Source organism: Anas platyrhynchos, chromosome 7, assembly GCF_047663525.1.
Source record: "Anas platyrhynchos isolate ZD024472 breed Pekin duck chromosome 7, IASCAAS_PekinDuck_T2T, whole genome shotgun sequence".
In the NCBI taxonomy this organism is placed as follows: domain Eukaryota; kingdom Metazoa; phylum Chordata; class Aves; order Anseriformes; family Anatidae; genus Anas; species Anas platyrhynchos.
Genome location: NC_092593.1, coordinates 25,992,163 through 26,010,764, shown reverse-complemented (window position 1 = coordinate 26,010,764; position 18,602 = coordinate 25,992,163). Strand labels below are relative to the sequence as shown.

The window sequence follows — 18,602 nt, the reverse complement described above, 5'->3', positions numbered from 1 at the left end:
GTAAAAAAAAAAAAGGGAGGACACTCAAGATACTACTTTGACTTACTTAGGCATGAAAGCACATAGAAATACAAGTCAGTTTAAAAAGTACATGACAGTCAAGAGCACTTAATACTTCAGAATTACAACAATACATTCAGAGGGTTATAGCATTAACAAGTGCAAATAAGAACATTAAACAAAAGGAAATGCAGACGTGCAAAAAAAAGGCAATTTTTTCAGATGGGTTACTTAAATTCTGACAGTACATGTCAGAAGTATTCTGTGTAAAAGCTGTTCAGACAATAGTCACACATTTTCAACCAGGCATTCTGCTAGAGGTAATTGTGCTTTGCTCAAAGTCTGATCTCCAAGAGAATTTAATCAAAGAGAATAGATTCAGGATTTACGAGCAACTAGTTACATGTCTTAGCATATAATGAGCCCCTTCTGACACCTCTTAAAATACAGTCCCTCTTCTTGGATATCACAGACTAAAGGACATTCAGATCACCAAAACTTCACTGAGTAGTTTTAAGAAACTCTTGTGGTGATCTCTAATCCTACAGCATAGTTCAGGGAAGACAATTTGTCCATAAGGCTTAAAACCAGCAAATGTGGGGAAAAAAAAGATTTAAGTTTTAGAAGACTGATGAAGAGCAAATGATTTTAAAGTATGGGCTTGAATACCTCAAATTGAGATAGCTATAGTAATAGAAACAGTGGTATGGATTTTCTTTGACCCTCCTTTCTCTCCACGAAAGTTTCTCTCTCTTCAAATCTGCTGAAGATCCAATACATTCCCAAGTTTCATATTTGTGTCTGAGCTCTCCTGCTATCTGACACAGAGCTGCAGAACTGTGTTTTACACAGCTTGCTAATGAATCCAGTACCAACATCTTCATGCACAGGGAAGAAAAAAATTAAAATCTAGAAATAGGGTCTTCTTCCTCCAGTAACAAGGGGAAATCCTAATTCCAATACTAAATTCATCTTTGCCATTTAATGTTCAAAAAGTGTAAAGATGTACTGGAAAACACAACATCTTTCCCAGATCCACACCCCTTCCCATTTATCATCCTTGGGGATATTTTCACTAAAAAAAAAAAAGTTAATAAAAATACTATGTGGTAACCTGGCAGCATTTATAGCCAATTCATCACAGTAGCATGTAAGACTATCACAAGACAAAAACTCCAAAACGCGTATCTTACGACAGACATACAAGCAGAGTGGAAATGAAAGGAACAATCAAAAAAAAAGTAAGCATTCCTGCTTTCCTAAATTATAAATCCCACTTGTTTACATAAGAGCAGGAACAAAGACAGAGTCTCCATGAACAGGTAGTTGTCTCACTGCTTGATGATTTAAGAAGAAACTAGGAAAGAAGTTTCTTACAGAGTACAAGGTCAGTATAAAAATAGGCACAGATGCCCAAACACAGTAAGAGAATGGAAAGGTGAACTATTTTCAGAACACATGAAAAACAAACAAAAAACACAAACACTGTTCAAAACATTTCAAGTAAATTAGCACTCCACCACTGATTACGAGTACAGTTAAATCATAATCCAAATAATTTTTTCATATATTGCTGAATATGAAGACGAAAATTAAATCTACAGAGGAATCAGTGGAAGACGCTGGCTTGCAAATTCTGGGATCAAGATTAATAAGCGTTACTGTAAACACTAGACCCTACGTAGGAGAAGAACAATCTAAGAACATTTGTAACAGCTTGAGCAGTGCCTATAAAGGTCTTTTTGCTCAGAACTCAAAATGAGTATTTTTAATTATAATACAGACAAGAAATATACTTCATTAGCAAAAAATACACAATTAGACCTACTTAGATCTTTCAGATCTTTCACACTATTTATGGCTCTAACCAAACTAAAGTTTTAGTTTCAGCATGTAGACACTAAAAAGAACATGACTTATTTAGAAGGAATATATAAATGGAATTAATATAACTGCAACGTTGCAAAACTGGTTTTGTTAAAAAGCACAGATAAGAGAAAACTTACCTTGCAGTTCTGCAACAGTCGAATGAGATGCTCAAAGCAGTTACTGTTAAGGAAAATTGCCTGCAGAACAGGCCTATCTGTGCAGTCTAACATGGCTGTGATGGTATCTACAAAATTAAAACAGAACTGCCATCAAAAACAAGATACTTCCCAAATCCATTAAGCTTTTTTTTTTTTTTAATCTGTTACCTTTGGAACACAATCAGAAACGGTACATAATAAATGTGAAAAAATTTTACAACAAACTATACACCATATATTCTATGATCAAAAATTATGTACATTTTAAGCACAGAGCAGTAGACCTAAAGCTACACTTTTTGACACTGTAAAAATCACATAACCTAGCATATCTGGAAAAAAATTGATCTATATAATATCTTGGATTGTTTTAGGGCTCTGTTTAAAGACTGCCATTTTTAAGTACCTAACCATCATGTCTTTTTTTTAAAGCACAGAAATATTAGCTTCCTCATCAAGCAGTTTCTCTGTATTCTACAGCAGCTTTTCATTGTAAGTATTTGTCACCTTAATACTACTCCAGTTTTCTTGGAAGTTTTGGGGAAGGAAATACCTATATTTGTATTTGCCACTCTGAACAACAAAGTGGAGGAAAAAAAACACAAATCCTGAATGCTTATCTTTTTAATCCTCCAATGACCTAGCACCAACTGTTTAAGACCATCATCTTTGATCAGTGTTTATAGTAATGCCATTTGAAAAGCAAACCATCACAAAATGGACATCATATGGGTATTTTATTACAGACCCTCCTTACTCTGCAGTTATGAAGACCATCAGCTGTTGCCTAGCAAAAAAATTTTCAACAGAAACTGGCAGTCCATGGACCTTGACACTTTGGTTAAATATGATTGTGAAAGAGCATGTCTAAAGTAACATCAACGAGAAGAATTGTTTGAAAATTTTCAATTGCATAGCAAGGGAAACACTTATTTGTAAAGCATCTGGCTATATTAGTATTATGATTGAATCATTACTTGTTTCTGAGTTATTAAGAGATATTTAAAGGAACTGCACAATTGGGTACTCACTCAGCATTTGGATCTGAAGAGCTATGAACCTGCTCTCCCACTGCCTACATCGCCTTGAATTAGGTAAAGCTGAATGGTCTGAATTAAGCAGCTTAAAATAGTTCTCCAATATTGTACTGGTCTCCACTTGCCGCTGGTCAGAACTGCTGGTAAGAAGGATATGGACAACTTCTGTCAGGCACTTCAGAGTAAGCTCTGCCTTTCTGCTCACTTCCTCAGGACTCCCGTCATCCCAGTTGTCACAGTCTGCTAGAACACGCATCAAAACTTCCATGGTAGCAGGAGATACTGCTTGAAGAGCATTCCTCTGAAACCCATGGGGAAAAAAATTAAGGATGAAAACAACTCAAATGGAAACTGCTGGTTTGAAAATACCTGAATCATGCAACATGTGATATTGTGTCCAGTCTAATTTATGCACTGTAATTGTTAAGTGAATATGAAACATTCTGCTTGAATTACATTGATGGCTACAGATAAAATGTGACCCATCTTGTCCACTTAACTAGGCCTTCTTTCGCAAAATAGAATGCTTATAGGGAAAAGGAAACATTATTTAAACAGATGTCAAAATTCTTATGAAGTAACCTTGATAACCTCCTAGTATTAAATAAACCTTAATTTGAAACTTCATTTTAGATCTGTGTTTTCACAAACTCCCTGCACCTCCTACTGAAACATGCAAGGAAATAAGCAAGGAAATAATTCCACGTGATGATACAAAATTTACATCTTTATAACTAAACTAAGTTTCTACCTGCAAAGGAATATAATTCTTATGATGCAAAAATATTATAGTAAGTTCTTATGAACCTGCAGTTACAGATAGCAACTGCTATTTGAAAAAAGAACCAATCTTTTATCTTTTAGATGCTATTGTACAAAATGGCCTCACATTTCACAAGATTAACAACTAATTCATATTAAGCAAATTTTTCTTGATTATGGGGGTATGTATAAGCCTTTAACAATGAAAAGGAGGTTGAAGACTTCAGCAGCTGAAAAAAATTTAGAACATCCTTACCTGACCACCAGCCACAATAGCTCCAAAGAGATGTAGCAGGCAACATTTCAGGCTTTCCTTGAGATGTTCACTTTCTTGAAAGCATTCTGATTGGAATAAATAAAAAGTACAAGGCTTCCTTATTTTGGTCACATAAATTATACGAAGTTCTTGTTCCCCCCTGCCTCTCAAAAACACAGGAATAATAAAAAATAAGCTCCCCTGCTCCTTGTCACCATGCAAACTTAATACAAAATTTCAACTATGTAATCTCCACTCTTTTTCCACGTAAACGACAGACACAAATGCACCCCTTTCAGCATTATCAGAAGAACATGACATTACATTTATCAGCAATTCAAACCTTCAACTCACATAAAACATGTTTCAGGAAGCCTGACAGACGTATAGAGGTACAGCAACTGTACCAAAATGGAAAATAAGCCCTTTTTTGAGGGCTATTTACTATTATTTACTATTTATTATTGAGGACAAGCTAATATGCAAAGCAGTGAGTATACACTAACACAACACTCATAGTAGCTGCAACTGAAACCAGGAAGGACTCTTATTCGGAATTACCCGTTGTAAAACATTAGTAACTTCCAAGATAAAAATGTTAATGACTTGGGTTTCTAAAAACGGAGATTCTAAACAAAAAACAGAAAGTGTAAAAATTCCATATTCATTAAAATAATAATGTAACTTTTAAGACAACTACAAGTTACCAGTAAGAAACATTTCTATACATAAGTCTTCTTTTAAAAGAAAATTGCACAGTTCTTTATACAACCTGGTCTTGAAAGGAAACAAAGGCCACTACTTCCTTGACTTTATAGCCTCTGAATCTTTTGGGGAGCTTGAGACAAATTAAAATCATTAGTAGAATGTGGAAAATCATGATCTTGAGTAGACCAGAAAAAGTCTTTAGTACTACCATGGTAGTAATGTCCTAAGCACATATTCAACAATTTAAATATATGGAAAAGTTGAGAATTCACAGAGCCAACCCTATTAAACCACAGTAGGCACTGAAAGAAGCCTGATAAATGAATAAATAAATAAATAAATAAATAAATAAATAAATAAATAAATAAATAAAAGGCAAGTAAGGATGGCAAGATGGTGCTGCCCAGAGCAAAAAGGAAGAAAAAGCATCTCAATTCATTCAGCCTCAGAAAGCAAGTAAGATGCAAGTAAGATTTATCAAACATTCTTTGGGGAATAGAACTTAGAATTATTAACTTCACTCCTCCAAAGATTAACGTTTTCAAACATGCTGCTGATAATACTTACGATAAAAGAAAGGGACAAACTCAACCGTGAGAGAAGCCGGTTTATACTTCTGTCTGCTCTTTTCAACTGTACTTAGGATACGTCTGAAATTGCATTTAAAAAGATACGACACTTTGTTTATAATTTATTACTTCATGACTTCATCATAGAGAATTCTGCAAAAATCAAAAGTTTTGCCTGCAGGTCCAAAAAACAGAAAGAAGTATTTCACCCTGAAAAAAACGAATCACAGCTAACCATGAGTTTACTTACTGTTCCACTCTTTTGAAAAATGTATTGTTTTACCATATGGTTTGGTTGAAAACAAACAAAAAAACATCAAGTCCTATTTAGTCTGTGCTTATTGTAACTAAGTCATCAGCTGGACTGCCAAAGTTCTTAACCATGCAATTTGAAATAGGGACAAAACATTATTATGAGTTCATTATGAGAGGTAGGGAGAACAAAATAAAGGGAGTTAATTCTACCAATACACTTACAAACTTATTTTCAAAGATGCAACATATTTATACTGTGATTTTCAGAAATTTATTTTGCTCTAATTCAACTGCTTTCACCTGCCCCTTTCCCTCTGGCTTCCTTGTTCCAATAGTTTAGAGAAATGAGCAAATTTTTGAAAGGAAAAAGCAATGGAAAGAGCTTCATGTTGGTCAGTTACAAACTCAAAACAAAACGTGAGATTTATAACCTCATTTAAAAAAACAAAAAAAAGTAACTCTAAACTGTCAGAAAATACATGTAGTCTTTGAAATGTACCTAAATCACATCCAGTTTCAGAAAATATAACATTTTCTACAATGTGGTTATATTGATTCATTGTAATATTCTGTTTACGTCATGAACAGCGATTCAAGCTGTTATGGAAAAAAAAGACAGTATTACTAGCTTTAGTATTGCTTGTTTTATCTAACCTAGTACTAAATAATACTAGATTAAACGTTGGACTAGTTAGTCATAGAATCATTCAGGTTGGAAAAAACCTCTGAGATCATGATTCTACCGTGAAAGACAGTCTCCTAAAACCTGCAGTCCATGCAGTGTTATAACATACTACAGGTTGCCAGCTACAAAGAAACCCCAGCAACCAGGGTACATCACTCTGTGTGACTTCCACTCTGTATGTGTGGAATCAGAAGCGACTTGTTGCACAAATGCAGCCCGGTTCTACAGGATATAAACTGTGAAAAGGGACCCTAAATTTTACAAGACAAGGTAAGATGAGATGTGTTCTTTCTATGCCTTTAGTTATTTCCACGAATAAGTCCAATATTTAGTATGCATATCAAAAGTTTCCTGATAGAAATAAAACTAAGGAACTAAAGGAAGAGCAGCTCTGAATGATAGCAGCAAGGAGCAATCAACAACTCCAGGACTTGTACACACAGCAGAAAAACTTGTTGACTATACTGTGGAAGACCACATACGTTTAACATTATTGTAACAAATTTGGTAGTAATAAGGGAGAATTGTACTTGAAAAATCTCATAGGAATTTTTAACAGCTAGGCACTGAAGAGCCAGTTACAGCAGAAAGTGAATCACTAGCAGCTTCTAAGAGCAGGGCCTGAGCCTAAAATGACAGAAATTTATCTCAGAAAGCCCATTTCCTGGCTCTCCAACCCACTTTTCAAAACGACTCAGAGCTCAGTTATACCACTGAACAGAACAGGATATACCAGTACTGACAACTCTGGTGGCACTGAAGTTCATTTTCAAGAGCGCCTGCTCAACACTTAATTTGGTAAAAAAAATTAAATTTAAAAAAAGAATCATTAACTCTATTCTCAAGTGTCTTTGAAAAAAACTAACACAGCATCAAATCAAATGCTTATGACTATCAACTCAAACAGCTGTAAAATGCAACAGCACAACAGCTGTGCACACAACTACATTTTATTGTAGTTTGACATAAGGCAGCAGTAGTTCTGTTAGAAACCTAATATATATAATTTATCTGCAGTTATAAAACACAGTTTATGATCCAGTCCTGATCCCCACTTACCCTGCAACTCGCTGCCTCCAGTTTCGATATGGATCGTAGAGACTTTCACAAAAAGCCAGTGCATGTCTCACAAATTCTTCTATTGGGGTCTGATCTGCCATTTCTTTCTCTTTTGTTTTGCTTTTTAACTGCAGAAGGGGGGTAAAAAAAAAAAAAAAAAAAAAGCTGTTGTCAGACGATTTCTAATAACTAAAAATTAATTAAAATTAATTCCTGTACTCCTCCAGAAGCTCTGAACCCTCATGTTCTCCCCCACAAACACTTTCTTACTTAGAGGGGATCACATAAGCCAGAGCAGGAAGTATCAGACGGGGAAAATAACAGACAATTAGTAAACACATACCTGTTGAATGTATAATGTAGTCATGGTGATAACGTGGTTAATGTACGAACACATTCCAATCTCTTCCACATTAGCCAAATTTCTATGAAGGCAATACAGAAACCACAAATGTACACAGTGTACTATCTATCTGAGGCTAGTTCAAACAATGTTTGTTTTAGTAGTCAATCTATAATCATAGAAAATTATATCAGCATTTCAAAATTACTCCCCAAAAGACTGCATGTACTCAAATGTTTATTTCTGTCACAGTAACATAGTACACAAGCTTTCTTCTAACAGGAAGGAAAAGAAAGGCCTGAGTCTCCCAGCTGTAGGCCAGCTCTATCTGGAATTTGGGGTTTCAGAGGTTAAGCAGATTCCCAGGACACTTTAAATAGAAAGCTTATAAATGGTATCTGATAACAGAGACAATAAATTCAATTTCTTCCACATTACTAGAACTTTACAAGGAGACTGATACTGCAGTCATGTACACTGTCTAAAAGTTTAAGCAAATATATTACCTAGAAGCTGTCATGCACTTGAAATTCTCCCAAGGAAAAGAAACATCTAAGATTATTTTAGAACACGAAATTCAACAGCAACAAAGAGGCATTCAGAACACCAAATAAATCAACAGCAACAAAGAGGCATTATTTCTCAGTTTTAGGAACGTCACAAAGATGAAATACTGAAGTGATGATGTAAGGAGAACTTTTCAGCAATTTAGACTTAAAACAGCTGGTAATTCATAAACACAGCAACCACCATCTACTCAACTTATATTTAATATTCTAGGATACTTAAACACTGCCCTACACCTCTTTGTACTGTTTTAGGGATAAGGAAGACCAAAGGACTCAAAAAAGCTTAAGTACCTCTCAGAACAGAAGAATCCCTATTATATACTTTATCCTCTTCCTCTTTCAATGCAGTTTGCAATAAAAATTTGAAGAAATGGGGAGAAATAGATCCCTAAAACCAGAAGCATTTACCTGCTTGAACAGTATTACAAAATAAAGCATAAGTTTCAGAAGGAAGCCAATTGCATTAATAGAATAAGTCAGATCCCTAAGCTGTTTATGGAATTATAAGCATGTTGAGAATGTGAAGCAGTTTTTCCTGTACAATCCTCTTTCGAGTTCTTTCATATCCAACACTAGCTAAAGTGTGCCTTTTCTTTAACAAGTATTTCTTATACCAGGTACACCATGCTTTCAATTCACATAAATATATCTTACATAATTACAAAGAATTTACTGTCTAAGCCCCTTCTACTCCATTTTTCATGGCAAACGTCACTGATTGTGTTGCTCCCTCTTTCTTTAGTTTGAAGATTGTGAAAAGCAGCACTTTGTTTCTATTAGAAAGTGTCAAACCACATTGTATACGTCATTAGAATCTATAGGCTGCATCTAGAATACTTAAACAAAACAATATCCTTGTTGAGGTAGCAACCAAAACAAATACCTGCAAAGGATGATAAAGAATTTCACAAGCAGAAGTGACAGAGCCTGCTGCTGCTCTTCTAGTCCATCTGACATTTTCTGGACACACTGCAGCAGCTGGAGCCTAAGGACCTGAAGAATATTGTCAGGAAGCAGTGATATTCCTGGAGGAACATCATCCACCCTAAAAATAAAAAAACAAACACACAGAACTCTTAATCATGGGATCGACACATTAACATCTATTTCAGCGAGCTCATGTAGAGTACCAATAAACCTGTATAAGAAAGGTTACTGAATTGTGGCAACTGATTGTTCATAAGCACTTCCTATGAAGTACAAGGAAATGTCTGGTGCCAATAAGGCAGCTTGAGCTTTCTCTTCCTCAAAGAACTGCATATAAAAATTAAAAAAAAAAAAAAAGATAAGAATACTTTATGTGGATTTCTAAATTCTCTTACACAAGTTGATCTGCTTTAATCACCACAGAGAAATCTATGATCTTCAGTAGGTAAACAGGTGGCCTGCAAAAATTCCTAAACAAAGCCACAGTGAAATAAAACATGAAACTAAACACAAGGGAACATTTTCAACCTTGTACTTAAGACTAAAGTAAGTTAAATGCCAATTTCTGAGTAGTTATAGAAGCCCAGTTGGCAATAATGCACAAGAAACTTAATGTATTTCTTACACAAACTACCCAAACTAGGAAAAAATGAGGTTTAATACAGAGAAAATAGATTTTTAGATTTAATGCAGAAAAAAAAAAACAACACAACAGTTCACAGTAAAATTAAATGAAAGAAGATTTGAAAATCAGGATCTGAATGCGCAAGAGGGAGAGCTCCCAGCAACTCATCTGACTGCTGGTACACGGATTTTGCATGAAAGCCTGACCCATCCATACTACTTTGTGTGTCCTTAACTCAGCAAATAGCTCCCCCCACCACACACATACTTTATTTTTTATTTTTTTTTAATCTTGTTTTATAGCTAACTATTTTTAGGTGCCAAAAAAAAGACTCTTGTGTTGGTCTTAAATTCAACAACTCCATCAAGGCCAGACAGGGCCCTGGAGGACATTAGGTACTCTCACTCATTGTTTTGTTAAACATTTGTAGAAATACACCAGTGAGAACCAAAAGAAGGAAAATAACTCTAAAATAAAACCAGTAGCTAAGCCAGTGCTTCTAGAATAGCCATACAGTGATTTCAGCAACACTGTAGTAATTTATAGGTGTGTTAAAGCATTCTCTGGGATGAAGACTGTTTATTGAAGCTCCTTTTGGCTCATGTTAAAGAGCAGCTGTCTGTCAGCAAGCTGTACGTCCACTGCTTCACATGGCAGAGCTTGCCTGTGGCATCAGCCACTTACCCTGAAACGTTCGCTACAAACTCCACACAGGAAGAGGAAGACAAGCTAGAGCCTTACAGCTTACAGAAACTTTTAATACAGCCAAGCCCAGGGAAAAATTACCTAAAAAAATCACACAAGAAACACTGCTAATTTGGGAACTCGTTATGACATGCATGTACATATTTGTGTAAGAAAAAGCTTCAAAAGGCAGTGGGAAATGCAGTGAGTGACAACGTGATACCAATAAATTGAGGAAAAGGAGGAGCAATGTATCAACTACACTGAAAAGGAAGTTGAAAAGGAAGCTTACATGAAAGAGAGACCACTTAGTAAAGCAACTCCACAGGCACAAGTGACAGCAAGTTCCCAGGTCCCAGAAAAGAAACATTCCCCTACATGGATACAGAGGACCTAGTACTGTTCTTTCTCTTGCTTCTGCAGTTATGTGATTTGCTTTTCAGATCTTGCTCAAGGGATCTGAAAAGTTTTGACAGAAATTTTCGTAGGACCTAGGCTCTAGCTGACAAAACTGCGAGCAACTGCTTTTTTCACTACACAGCTGCCAAAAAAAGACAAACAAATGTTAACTGCTGTGATAGCAGCTTCATCCCTCAAGATGCCAGCAGATCCATACCCTCTGGGACCACAAGTATTGCTCATAATAAGCTGCTAATTCACCACCTCTGTATTAAGAACATAATTTTGACAACTGAAGTCCTACATCAGAAGTAATTTTGCTAAAATGGCCAACGAGTCTTTTTCAGTACGATCACAAAATGCTTCATAGGTAAGCAAATGGCACTCCCTCCATGCCTTGTGTACCACAGATCGTTCCCTCCACAGGCAGCACACGTCTGTGCCATCAACCAACCCTTAAGATTTAACTGCTTTGTGTGAGACCAGCTCAAGAAATGCTCATCTTCTGGGATTTCTCAGACTGAATATATTTGCAGAGCTTAAATAATTGAACTTCTTTCCAGCCCAGAGCAAGTCACCATGGTATTACCATACAAATTTAAAAGTTAGATGTATGTATCTAACATCTGCGTTTTTTTTTTTTCCCTGACAAGACTTGTTGTATAAACTAGCTATTCAAAAGGGAAAAAAACAGAAAAAAAAAAAAACAAAAAAAAAAAAAACAACAACAACAACAAAAAATCATACCTTAACTGATAGGGTACTAGTAATCACATAAGACTACCTCAAAAATCTGAGTTCTTGATGCATTTGGGTTCTCATATTTACCATCTACTTGCACCACAGTATAATGGTTATACAGCAGCATAAATTCTCATCCCAGGTGTTTGAAAGGAACTTAAATTCATCTTTACAGTGTATTTATCCAATTACAGCCCAAATCCGCACAGTGGGACTCAGCCGCTCCTCCACCAAAGCAGTGAGCAAGCGCTTTGGAACAAAGGCTGCAGAAAAGCAGGCGTCACTTTCCAGCAGCCAGTTTCTAGTAACCGTGTAATCAGCTTTACTCTCATGATTCCTGCATCTTTTTTAATGTGGGTTTGGAGTCCATATGTTAACTAAGTATGGTGTCTGTGGTACTTTGCATGAGTTTCCTTTAAGCTCTTTTGTGTGACAGCATGCAAACCAAAGCCAGAAAAAGAGCATGACAACACTCTGGAGATCTTTGTTGTTTCTGAAAGCATTAAACCAAATGACAATTTATTCCCTTCAGTGATGGGGAAAAAAACCTCCCACCAGCTGGTAAACATTTTATCCTATCCAGTGTAAATACTGATGAGATGGCTGGTTTGTTATTTTGGTTGTTGTTTTTTTTGTTTTTAGGAAGAGATGTGCATTAATGCTTTGTGCTCAATGTTCAAAGTTGCCAGCAGTTATTTTCTTGTGCAATATCCTCATTTTCCCAGTAAAAAAGTCACTGTAGACACCATTGATAGGCATTTCACTTAAAAATATAGGGAAGATGCACAAAGATGTAGGTAGAACTGAATTTGTATAACTTTTTGTATAACTGAGCTGTATGACTGTATAAACTCTACTTATTATTACAGCCAAATCATACCAATGGATACACTCATCCGCCAAGTCTAGAGATTTCCAAGTTCTCTATTATGTGCATTTTTCCAATTTCCAAAACAGATTTCAAGAAATAATATATTGTAATTTATAGAAGAAACACTCTTATCAGTTAAATCAGCAAGTGACACTCCTACTTAAGAGTACTGCTTTCAGAAAAAAAACTAACATTTTTATTACATTTCTTAAGTGTTGTTTTCTTGAACAAAAAACAAAACATGTTTTACATTGACATGAAACTCCATGGCAGTCTTCCAAAAGGTTAATTTTGTCCAGCAATTTGTACAAGCTTCCTTGTCCTAACACAGTTGCTCATCATTTCCTGGCTTTTGCCCTTCAATACACAAGGTCTTTCAGGCACTTAGCTGGAAAGCACACCAAAACTTACATAATAAAAAAGCAGGGTCACGTCAGTCACTGTTTTTTTATTTTTTTTTGTTAATTTTTACTTAATTTTAAATTTTTTAAAATCCATCCATCAAAGCACAAGAATAACTTGCCTTCATTCCTACCTTGTTTTGATACATTTTCTCTACATCTGTTGTACAAATGACTAGATCTACACAAAACTATTCTTTCAGGCTAAACCACTAATCCTGTCATTAACCTCAGAAAAATACGGGATTTTATGCTCACAAAACCATTACTTAGCACAATGAAGATGCTGCTATTATTCTGCACAGGTAAGCTTCATGTTTCTTTTTAAAATTTTACTAAGTTGTTGTAAAAAACAACAACAAAACATGAGCACAAAAAAAAAGAGGAGAGTACCAAAATACCCTTCTCTTCCATTGATCACATTTCAATATTAAGTAGTATGTTAAAAGATAACTTGTGTTAAAGGAAAAACCTTTTTCCTGAACTAAACACATGATGTATTTTTGATATCTCACTGCAAAGATAACATATCTTCTGAAAGAGTACAGAATTTGTAGCTTTTGCTTAATGGTTGAATTAATATAAGCATGAAGAAGAAAAATTTCTTAGAAATAGATTAGATGCCCAGTTTTCATCCAGTGAGATCCAGTTGCAGCATTCTTCATTTCCTTGTAACAGGAGAGGCTATCACTTACACTTCAAACAGGATCTGATCCAAAGTCCATTAGAGAATTTCCATTGATTTCAACAGGGCTTGGACTGCAGCCATCATGCAGAGAGAGGCATTCTTTGTATTCACTCACGGGTAGCGATAGCAGCCATAGAACTGACACCGGTTCTCATGATTTCTGAGCGCTCTAACATTTATTTTTTCTTAAAACCCTTAGTTCATGCAAGCATCTCAAAAAAATCCAGTTTAAGGTTTCTATTCCTCATTTGCAAAGTTAGTCTTGAAAGCACAATCCTGAGAGCACAGAAAGCAAATTCAAAATAGTAAAGATGAATACCTGAAATTAGACTTCAATACCCATCTCATGATTATATTTTCATGATTGCAGTCAACATCATAGGTGAAGTCACTAATGCTCTTGCCACTGAACTCAAGTCTTCACAGATGGAAAGATCACTTGAAAGTCCACCATTTGTGCATTTTAATTTTTAGAAAGTTCTCAGATAAAAAAACAAAAATGTAATTGAGCATTTCACCTCATCCTCACTCTTGAAGCAACGCCAGAAATAATATTACAGACCTCTCTCCCTAGACCTTACTTCTATTCAGACACTACTGGTACAGATAGCAAATTCTAATACTAATACTATTTCACCTGTAACATTTAATAATGAATACATATTCCACAAATTCACAAGGAAGAATGATTATATTTCTGTGAGCAGGAACAAGTGAACACCGAGATGCCATCTGCTGCTAATACAAATACCAGTATTTGCCTAGTTTCATCATTCCCAGCCCAACTTGACCTTCAAAAAACAGGAGCGCCACTCAACAATTAAAAGCATTCTTTTGTTTAAAAGCGGTATTGATATTGAAAGAGACTGGGCTCTCAGCCAGGTCTGGTTCAGATATCAAAGGTAAACAGGTCTGTAATTCTACATACCTAGTTGGCAGTTTCTCAAAGTCCACATCCAGAAACTGTTCGTAGCTAGAAACAAAACTATCCAACCAAAGCTTCAGGTAATCTGGATCTTTCTGTAAAAGAAAAAAAGGGTGGGAGAATATTAAGTAATACAGTACCTGAGATCATTAGTCAGCAACTCTGTAGTATTAACTTGAATGGAAAGCTTTCTTTAACACGTTTCAACTGGGCGAAAGGAGTGAATAGACTCATTTTTTACAATCAAAGTTTTAAAAAGTTGTTTAAAGAAATTGTGTCCTTCAGAATTCTCAGCGATGTTACACGATGTGACATTCTTGCTCTGGGTATCTATTGATTAGTTCATGTTACTGGTGTCAATGCCAACCAATGTATTTCAGCTTCCCAACCCCACTCCCCAAACAACCATTACTTACTCTTCAGAGGTTATTAGTTTTCTAATACATACCAACTTTAAAAATTTACTTGTATATTGTATTTTTAATAGCATGGAAATTAGTAGATAACTAGTAAATAACATTGTATAAATCTTATGAAATTAAGCAATAACTCGTGACAATTCTAAGCACAAAAAATAATTTGAATTTTTCTTCATTCATTGATCAACACAGCAGCTAGTAGCAGATCACATGAAGTGTTCCCAGAAGCTATGCAGAGCTACTAGCGTACAAGCTACTTGTACACTAGATATCTATAAAATAGATAGATTATAAATGCAAACTGTTCTTGGTAGAACACATGGATTTTGTTCATGACCAGCAATCCCTCAGGAGTAGATACAGTGCCAGCAGGGAGGGCAGATACTAGAACCTGTAGGGTGCCAAACAGGCAAGACTTGCAAAAGCAACAGGTAAACCGTTTGCCAGAAGCATTTGGCTGATAACACATTGACAACTTCGGGCTAGGGTAATGACAACTTCGGGCTAGGGTAAGACCAAAGAAAACAAACAAAAAACTATTTATTCTAGCTTCTACTGATTTACTTGCTGTAATAACAAGGCTTCTCTTATGCCACACTCATGATGGTATCACATGCGGGTCACACCCTGGCAAACTCAAACACATCAGAAAACTTGCATCTCAGTGTGGTAGCCCTAAACCTAAAAAGCATGTACAAGCTTTATATTTCCAAACACAATTGTGCTTATAATTTACATCAGACCATTCTAAGTATAGCAAGATATTCAAACAAAGAAAAAAAATAAAGGGACATTAATAATACACTCTGAAGGGGACACCTTGCATTATGAACATGCATAGGAAAGGTGTCAGCTCTTCAGTTTGGGAAAGCTGCCAGGGAGATTTTAACTTGATTCTTCCTCCCTACAGAAAATCCTACTCCATCCACTTTACAACTGAATTACTACATATAAAGCAGTGTGGGAGTACCACACTTGGGATTATCAAGGAAAAATTCAATTTCAGTAAAAGCAGGGTAAAAATCAGCTTCACTACATTATTGTCTTTTGATTGAAGATGAAATGCCATTACCAATGCAGCCCAAGGAATCTAAGGCAATGGTTGCTACCTTTTTAATATCTAATGAATGTGACCAACCCAGCCGCCAATATGTTCTTCTGTCACCTCACTGTTCCCTATCTGAAACCTCAAAGCAATTGACTTACAGATAGAGAGGAAGGAGGATACCAAAACAACAAACAAGGAAAAAAAATAAAAAAAACCAGGAAAATTCTTTCAAAATGTCATTTGAAGTAGTCTCACTTTAAAAGTCAAGCTGCTTAACTTTCAGTAGCAAGCTGCCAGACCAAAACCAACAGCTTCCTTAAAAAGGACTGAGCAAAGGATTCTGCTCGTGTCCATTAACACACATCCATGCTCTCCCATATTTTGTTATAGTTTTTTAAATTGTTTTAAAATATTTGCATACTGTATTTTACATTTTACTGAATCTAATCCACAATTTATAAAATTTTCAAAAAGTTCTGAAGTTTTGCTCATCCTTCCCTTCTTTCTTTTCTGTATCTCCTCCCTTTTCCTTGTTGCCTTTATATTACCGCAGATGTTCCCAAACAAGAGATTATTTCCCTGCCATGTTAAGAAGGAGCAATCTGTAAACACCACAAACACACACAGCATTCAGGGGGCAATGTTGATGTAAAAGAACAAGTCACCAAGACAGACTTGCACACAGTCCTCTCAGTTCGAGACACCTACATGCAAAAGAGCCTACCAGGAGGAAAACAGCACTAAATAAAAACGCAAATCCAGAATATGAAGCACTGCAAACCTTTTGTCGGTGTTCTTTCCACAGCATCTACATGAATTGTAAAGCATAGCAATTCCCTTTGCATTCTAGACCCTTCATCCTGCCTCCAAGACCCTCTTTAACTCTACCAGTATCAGAAACCCTGACACAATAACTCTACCAGTACCAGAAACCCCAACACAATTTACTTCACCATCACTATTAATTACATATGTTCAGATACATGCACCAAATGTAACTCTCAGCTAGATATGTAGCTTCTGAGAGACTATTTGCTTTCATTGCCTTCATTATGTTTTCTTGTTCATTTTCCCTAGATTTTTCCCCTTCTTCTATTTCATTTCTAATTGCTCCTTTCTTCATAATCTTTCTTCTCCTTGTCCTTGCTTTTGTTCTCCTTGTGATGGTTTTCTTCTTGAAGTCATCAGTGGATTTGTTCTCTTCCCAGTCCCCTTTTCAACTAAGCCCTCTTTTCTCATGACAGAAGTGGTAAACCAAACTAACATCAGAATATAAATTGACCTAATTCAAACATGAATGTGTTTGTCTGTGTTCTTTAATGCCAAGTCAACTTTCTGCGACAGCACATGCTGCAATCCGACAAACACAAACGGCTGTGTAGCCACACAGCAGGAGGTTGCAGCCCAGGAATATGGGAGTACTTCAGATCTGCATCAATACTGAGATCAGCAAATCACTGACCTGCAATCCCAGCTCTAAACAATTCATTGTAACTTGTTAGCTCTCCCATTTTCTCTGTTGCCCTCCTAAGCAAGATGTGTAACTTTAGCAGACCATAACAAAGCATCTTAGATACTCAGAAGCCTTGTCACCAGTTAAAACAGTGAAACCCATGGAATATATTCTCTTTTTCACTGCTTTCATAATTACCATTTTGTTATCATTCTGCAGACAGGTAGCTGGAGGCTGTATGTCAGACTGCAGCTCCAAATTATTTTTAGTTGTGCTAGCTGAAGACGTAGCATACTTTTAAAACACAGCTTACAAATCAATCTATGTTTTGATAACACACCACAAGGACATACCGTGATAAACCAAGCTGAGTTCGGTACTCTTTCCCAACCTCCTCCCTACACACACACACACACACTCTGCAGACATTCCCCATTAGGTGAGCAAGAAAGACAGAAGGAACTTTTTGGTTTGGACAAAATCTGTAAAAGCAGGGGGGGAAAAAAAAAGAGAAAAAAAAAGATGTAAGTGGTACTAAAACATCTTCCACTAATTACAACTTTCCAATCACTAGAAAATAACAACATGTTGATTGTAGAAACCTTACAGCTTTTTAAGTAACTACCTTCAGCAATTATTTTCTTTACCGGAAACTTGTCTAGCTTTTGTGCAAGACAGAAATATATATACACACATTCTTATCTGAATAATTCATATATAGAAAATGCATGTTTTGAAAATTCAGGAAGATTTTTTTTGTCAAAGCTCAAAATTCCCAGAAGCTAAAATCCACCTTCAGTTGGCTGTTTCTCTTCAGAATGACACAATCATACTTTTAACAATGCAAACTTAAAGCTGTGTCACTATAAGGATATGTGCAAAGCTGTGAGGAGGAGGAGGAAAAAAAAACAACTCAACTACAAAGCTCTTTAGGTGATTAACTGTGAAGCAAACCACAAAGACATAGGACCTAAACTTGGGCTTCTTAGCTCACTGAATTGCAGTAAAGGCCTGTGAAACTGCTATAGCAACAATCATTCACCTGCACTAATGAAAAGAATTATTTTAAGCCTATTAAATCAACCAGCTCAGAGCACCTGAAAGCAAAAACACTTCCTTATACCTCCCTTTATTTAAATACTACTGTTTTT

The 18,602-nt window shown here is 35.9% G+C and overlaps 1 protein-coding gene across 8 annotated transcripts in view; it reads right to left on the bottom strand.

Annotated features, from left to right (window-relative positions):
- Window positions 1–18,602, bottom strand: part of NBEAL1 (neurobeachin like 1) — an 85,070-nt gene that overhangs the window by 52,479 nt on the left and 13,989 nt on the right. For all 8 annotated transcript variants that reach the window (XR_003498274.3, XM_021270401.4, XM_027461107.3 and 5 more), the window contains exons 3-10: window positions 14,535–14,626; window positions 9,154–9,315; window positions 7,702–7,783; window positions 7,359–7,486; window positions 5,358–5,440; window positions 4,083–4,168; window positions 3,059–3,365; window positions 2,007–2,113 (exon numbers count right to left, since the gene is read on the bottom strand). Coding sequence is in view for 7 of the 8 variants with exons in the window: in XM_021270401.4 (XP_021126076.3) it covers window positions 2,007–2,113; window positions 3,059–3,365; window positions 4,083–4,168; window positions 5,358–5,440; window positions 7,359–7,486; window positions 7,702–7,783; window positions 9,154–9,315; window positions 14,535–14,626 (1,047 nt within the window). In the remaining variant the exon portion in view is untranslated. The remainder of the gene's footprint in view (window positions 1–2,006; window positions 2,114–3,058; window positions 3,366–4,082; window positions 4,169–5,357; window positions 5,441–7,358; window positions 7,487–7,701; window positions 7,784–9,153; window positions 9,316–14,534; window positions 14,627–18,602) is intronic.